General features: G+C 30.3%; 1 protein-coding gene across 2 annotated transcripts; it reads right to left on the reverse strand.

Annotated features, from left to right (window-relative positions):
- Positions 1 to 1,284: 1,284 nt before the first annotated feature.
- On the reverse strand, positions 1,285 to 4,885 carry LOC112710175 (uncharacterized). 2 transcript variants are annotated; one of them, XR_003156737.3, is made up of 3 exons: positions 3,928 to 4,885; positions 1,600 to 2,137; positions 1,285 to 1,490 (listed from the first exon to the last, which is right to left on the reverse strand). XR_003156737.3 is itself a non-coding variant. In XM_025762298.3 (3 exons), exons 1-3 carry the CDS (start codon positions 4,564 to 4,566, stop codon positions 1,412 to 1,414), a joined length of 1,188 nt encoding a protein of 395 aa, XP_025618083.1. In that variant the 5' UTR covers positions 4,567 to 4,885; the 3' UTR covers positions 1,285 to 1,411. The 2 variants fall into 2 exon arrangements, 1 of the variants encoding a protein (XP_025618083.1); XM_025762298.3 differs by having other exon boundaries at positions 1,668 to 2,137.
- Positions 4,886 to 5,959: the final 1,074 nt, after the last annotated feature.

Below are 5,959 nucleotides of genomic sequence, written 5' to 3' on the forward strand. Positions count from 1 at the left end.
GAGTCAATGGCTAAAAAAATAATAACATACAGCTCCCTAGCTAGTTGGAGTGTCTTAATCATATCCTTTTCAAAGTATTTTTTTATTAATATCTAAATTTTATTAGTTATTATTATAGATTCACTAAGATTTGATTTGATAAATTTGTTTTAAAAGAAATTTATATTTTTCAAAAGCATAAACACTTCATTTTGTGTTTGATAAATTAAAAATTTGTGTACTTATATTTATAGTTTTTAATAGTTATAAATACTTTTAAAAAAACATAAATTTTTTTAAATTAATTTATACTTATCAAAATTAAAAAATTTAATATAATATTATATAATAATAAATATCCAAAATTATTTTTATTAATTACTAACAACAAAAAAAGTAATTTTTATTATATACATATATATATTGTGAGTTTTTTTATTTTTAAAAATTATTTTATCAAACATAATTATAGTACTTATATTTATTAAAAATTATTTTTAATTTAATTTTATCAAACGCAGATATGATAATTTTTAAAAAACTGACTTTAAAAAATAATTTTCATAAACTTACTTTTGAAAAATAAAACTTTACTAAATTAAATCTAATTTAATTAGTCGGCGTTCTGATGATCTATTATATCCTTATTAAAAATTTAAATTTAAGATCACAAAAAACAAAGAAAGAAAGAAACAAGGTGTATTCTTATACCGCTAGATCAAGTAATAGTAATGTATGTTATTAATTTCTTAGATGTCATAAAAAATGTATTTTCAAGAACTAATCATTATCAAGAAAGTTATATATATTTAGAACTTCCCTTCCATAATAAGTTTTATATTTTCATGAATAGGAATGAAAAATATTCAAGAAAATGTTAAAATATCCCCAAGTAAATAATAACAATAATAATACAGATAAATATCTTAGGTAAATTTTGAAAACTATCACATAAAATATATAAATCACCAAACAAATGTGTAATTTTTTTTTACAATATATAATACAACCTTAATTATCGGTGAATGATATTTCTGTATGAATTTAGATTTTCTAAAATAAAAAGTTTATAAAATGATGAAATAAAAAATTAATTACTATTAATTTTATAATTTTTATAAAATATATATTCTACTATTTTAATTTAAAAATAATTAACTGTTCACTTTATTATTTTACCAACTTTTTTGCTTAAAAAGATTTTCATCCTTCTTCTATAACACTCACTAGAATATAATTCCTCCTAATAATACAATTTCAAATTAAACTTCAAGCACATTGCTGATAATCCTTCAAACCCTACAATAGAGAAAATTCAAAGATTGCTTTATTTTAATTTTAAAACATAAAGCACATATATTTGCTAATTGTGTTTATATATCCACGTCGTCCATGACGACCGAAAGCTTCAGAATCGTGAATAATTCTCAGCTCAAGCCTTGGATTTGCAATATTGATTCTTCTTCTCTAAAACATCTTCCACTATCTGCTGAACAAGATCATCATCATCCCTAACATAATATAAAATAAACCAAAATTAAAAAGCATGTTAGACTTAATTCTTTTACTAAAAGCAATTTAATTAGACTTAGTCCATATTAATTAGACTGACTGACTTACTTTTAATCGAATAATAATCATTTTATTTTATTTTATGTTCCGATAACTAATAAATAATAAGCCGTCACCTAATGTAGGGTGACTTTGAATCCCAACCAATCAAATCTGCTGCTTCAGTGAGAGCCGTCTTCCAATTTTGAACCACAATTGGGTCAAATTTCTGCACGTGCTTTTCGAATGCTTGTTTAAAACTTCCAAGCTGGTAGCGCACATGTGATGGATCTATATTATAAAAAACAGGGAGAACAACCTGTCCTTGTTGCTTCATGGTCTCTAATATTTTGACCAATTCTTGCAAACACCACTTGCTGGAAGCATAGTCCTGTGAGAAAATGACAAGAGATAAATGTGAACTTTCAATAGCCTTTAAGAGTGAAGGCCATATGCTGTGTCCTTTTGGGAGCTTGTGATCTATGAAGACTTTGATTTGTTGTTGGTTGAGAGCTTGGTGAAGATGACACACGAAGTTGATGCGCGAGTCCTTGCCTCTAAAACTGATAAACACATAAAAATCTGCAGCATTCGACGGATCGAAAGCCTAACATTTAAAGACAAAGTATATTAAATGATATTTAAATTATTTTATTTGGGTGCAGATATGCGTCACATAAGAAGAAAAAATGAAAGAACATAAGAGTTATGAAAACAAACAAATGAAGGTCAGTAGGTCACACTTGCATACCATCGATGATGAAGTTGAAAGTAGACAATCAAACGAGATTCATGAAATAACATGATTTAAAATTAAACAAAAATGTTTAGTAAAACAAAAAATTAGTCCAAAACAACTAGAATTTATCTTATTTAATATTTATTAATTATTATAATAATTAATAAATATTAAATAAAACAAAATTTAATTATTTTTTTTAATCTTTCTACCATTACTAAAATTAAAATAGTTACAAAGATTACTATCTCAAATAGGGAAAGAACAAAAGTTGAGAACCTTTAGGGAAATGAGATGGTGGAATATATATAATCAATTCAATCACTAACTAACAATCCCGAGAATAAGAATTTAATTAACATCCAAACGGTGGAAGCCCGATCCGTTGCATCCCTTTGAGCTCTATTTTATTCCTTCTCAAACCATCAATTCAAACATATTGAGTAGGTTTGGAATGATGAAATCTAAAAGAGTGGAGTAGATGATGTTTTAAGGGAGTGAAGTAATGCAACGGAGTCAGAAAGAGTAGAATTATGTTCCATTCCGTCACTGTTTAATTGGACAAAATATGATTTCTCTCAAACTGGAAGAAACAAGAATGAAGCTTTTGATATGGAACCAGATGGAATCTATCTCATTATGTATAGCAATGAATTCCGTCATCAATTTGTCAATTTAAATGATAAAAGTTTATTAAATCCCCATTAGACTCTAATTCATTCCTCCCTATATCATTAATTCAAGCAAAGCCATATAGGGTTAAGTGAAATGGAATTCAAGAGAATTTAATAAACTGATTTGATCATGATGAGCAATTAAGTGCTTTATAATGAAATAAATTTCATTATAGCCTCCATATGTTTTCCATCTAATTTGAGGTGTATAAGGTGAAAGCCCATATTTGGTCCATAAAAAACAGTGCCTTCATTGTTTTATTTCACTCTCTTGAAACCACATTCCAATCCCTCTTTTTACGAGGAATGTTAAGATGACATTGCCTGTCATATAAAACACACTCTAAACTCATTACAAAAAAGTTTAGACTGTATTTTAAAAAATGGTTGTCACACAGAACAATTTTCCTCGATCATTCACCAAAAGCAATCAATCCAAGGAAATTAAATTAACTAAAATTTCCATGCTTGATTTCATTCAATAAACTTTAAAATCCCTTATATAGCGGCATGGCCGCCTTTATTATATTCTCTCTCCTTGTAGAAGCCAAAGGAAAATGGATTCATGAAAGAGAGGGAAAGAAAAACCAAAAACTAGAAGAGCAAAACAAAACCTTTTAACGGCATTGTGAGAGCACCGTACTCCTTCTCCATCGTCCTGGAGGACATTGAAGTTGAAAATAGACCACAGATTCATTGGTCATATATGTCAACGTGTGGACTAAGCTAGCGCGTCGGATCCACGTGCAGCTACAATTCCCACGCACGATCTCGACGACAAGACCGTACCATAGGAATTGTTGACATATGCTATACCCTTAATGATGAAGAAAAAACATATCTGCTAATAGTAATAGAAGAAATCGGTAGGTTCAATCATAATCATATACATGGTAATATTGACATCCACAAAATAGAACAAAGAGAAATATTAGTATATGTGTAACCATAAAAGAAAGAAAAAAACAGAGAGCAAAAAAATACCGGTACTGCTGCAGCTTTGTCGGAGACAGATTGATCATCAAGATCATCAGATCCAAGTGGTGCGATAGTTCCAGTGCTCTTGAGGTCGTCGTTAACGACCATAACTGAATGATTCTGCGGTTGAAGGGTGAATACGAAGGGTACCAAAAAAAGTAGTACCGCTGTGAAGAGTAAACCGGCCGATACAAGCATCAAGTAGTGAACCACGTGGTTCACACGCGGACCTGCAACTGCCTCCAGCTCGGACGCGTTCTCAGCGACTTGCAGCGGTGAATCGACGCGCTCCAAGCGCTGCGGAGGAGGAGGAGAGGGTGAAGGATTTTTCTCAGGGAAGAGGAAGATACGCTTGACGTCGTCGGGTATGTTCGGATCGAACTCCCGCATCAGGTTGCGGAGGTCTCTGTCGTTGGTGACGCTGACGAGGGTTTCTAGGCCGTACCCTGGGATCTGGTACTCGAAGTAGGCCACGTCGGCAGTGCCGCTGTTGTCGGCGAGCTCGGCGATCAAGTCATTGAAATTGATGCTGCTGCGAACGCGGAGTTTCTTGTTTTTGCCGCCTTCGTACATGTGTTGGTTGGTTCCGTCGTGGAACTTGATCTGCCCACCGTAGCTGCATAAGAAAATCACTTCCGTCTCCATTTCTCTTTTATTTTTGTTAATCTCCGTTGAGTGTTGAGTTTCGAAGGTTTCGTTTAGGAAGGGTATATAAAGGCTGTCCGCTGTATCAAGTATCAACTATCAAACAAAAAACCCCGTCAGCAACCCCTTCTCCTCCCCTTTTTACTTTTTATTTTTATCACATTTTATAATTATTTTTGTTATCAATAAATTAAAAAACATGCTTCTGTCTAATCCGGAAGCATTTGGTGCCTTCTAATTGGTGGCTTGCTCCCTTCTAATTTTAATTTAATTTTTTTATTCCGAGATCTTTACTATTTAGTAGTTTTCTCCTTTTTAATTTGAATTTTAATATTTGTTATTCTTTGTTGGTCACCCGATCGAACTCATTGTTCTTCATGTTCACACTAGCAAACGACGCTTGCGAAGCTACAATGAAGGTTCTTAGTTCTTACTTCTCTCAGAGATGGCTAATTTATTCAAAGCTGTTGCTATACCACCTCTGCTCAGTTGCTATTTAGTTTATGAAAGAAGAATTTGAATCCTGTAATTGTTAACATTTATATTTTTTATTTTTTTTAGTTTTTTCTCTTTTAACTTCATTTATATACAATTTTATTAATTGATTGTTGGTTAAAAAAAATTAATTTCTTAACAAATTAAAATTAATATAGAGGGGGAACTGCTATTTCTTACTAACACTACTAGTAATCTAGTATATATGTGTGTGCTCTCCGATCCTCCTTGTACACACATGATAATCACATATTTTACAATCACAACACCAGTCTTTCATTCTTTACCTTCATCTTGCTAATCATTTCTTGCATATGTTGTGCTCTTTGTTTATGTGTGCTAGTCTCTACATAAACTAAGTTTAATTTTTATTTTAGTGTTCCCAAACATAGCTTAACATAATATAATCTATCTTTATTTTCTTAGAAATATTTAAATGGAGAAAAAAAAAAGGTTAGCCAGAGTCCAAAATGAATTGATGATGAAAGGATCCTATTCTGAGTTCTGCATGCATATATCATCTATGTTTTGTCATTCCTTACGTTATAATACCCTAAATTAGATCCCAATAAGTTTTAGCAGGACATTTTAACTTTTAACAAATTTTAATTGTCAAATTAATTTTTTATTTTTTATTTTATTAGATAAATCAATCTTTACATCAAAATTTTAGTAATTCTCATATAAATTTTTTTATATAGACGAATAATCTAATAGAAAAATTTATTTGTCTAACGAAATAAAAGTTTAAAAATTAACTTGATAATTAAAATTTATTGAAGAACAAAATCTCTAGTTTAAAATTTATTAGAAACTGAATTAATTTGAGGTATTCCTCTTTCTTTTATTTATATTCTTTATATATTCTCTAAATGTTTAAGTTAAACTAATTTGATAA

The sequence above is a fragment of the Arachis hypogaea genome, chromosome 9 (genome assembly GCF_003086295.3).
Source record: "Arachis hypogaea cultivar Tifrunner chromosome 9, arahy.Tifrunner.gnm2.J5K5, whole genome shotgun sequence".
Classification (NCBI taxonomy): domain Eukaryota; kingdom Viridiplantae; phylum Streptophyta; class Magnoliopsida; order Fabales; family Fabaceae; genus Arachis; species Arachis hypogaea.

Bases quoted from the DNA above. Each gene is read 5' to 3' on its own strand.
- LOC112710175 (XM_025762298.3), bottom strand. From the start codon at position 4,566: ATGGAGACGGAAGTGATTTTCTTATGCAGCTACGGTGGGCAGATCAAG. The intron at 2,138-3,927 runs GTATTTTTTTGC...TTTAAATGTTAG, and splicing joins ACAAAGCTGCAGCAGTACCG to GCTTTCGATCCGTCGAATGC. The intron at 1,491-1,667 runs GTGACGGCTTAT...ATATTATGTTAG, and splicing joins TCAAAGTCACCCTACATTAG to GGATGATGATGATCTTGTTC.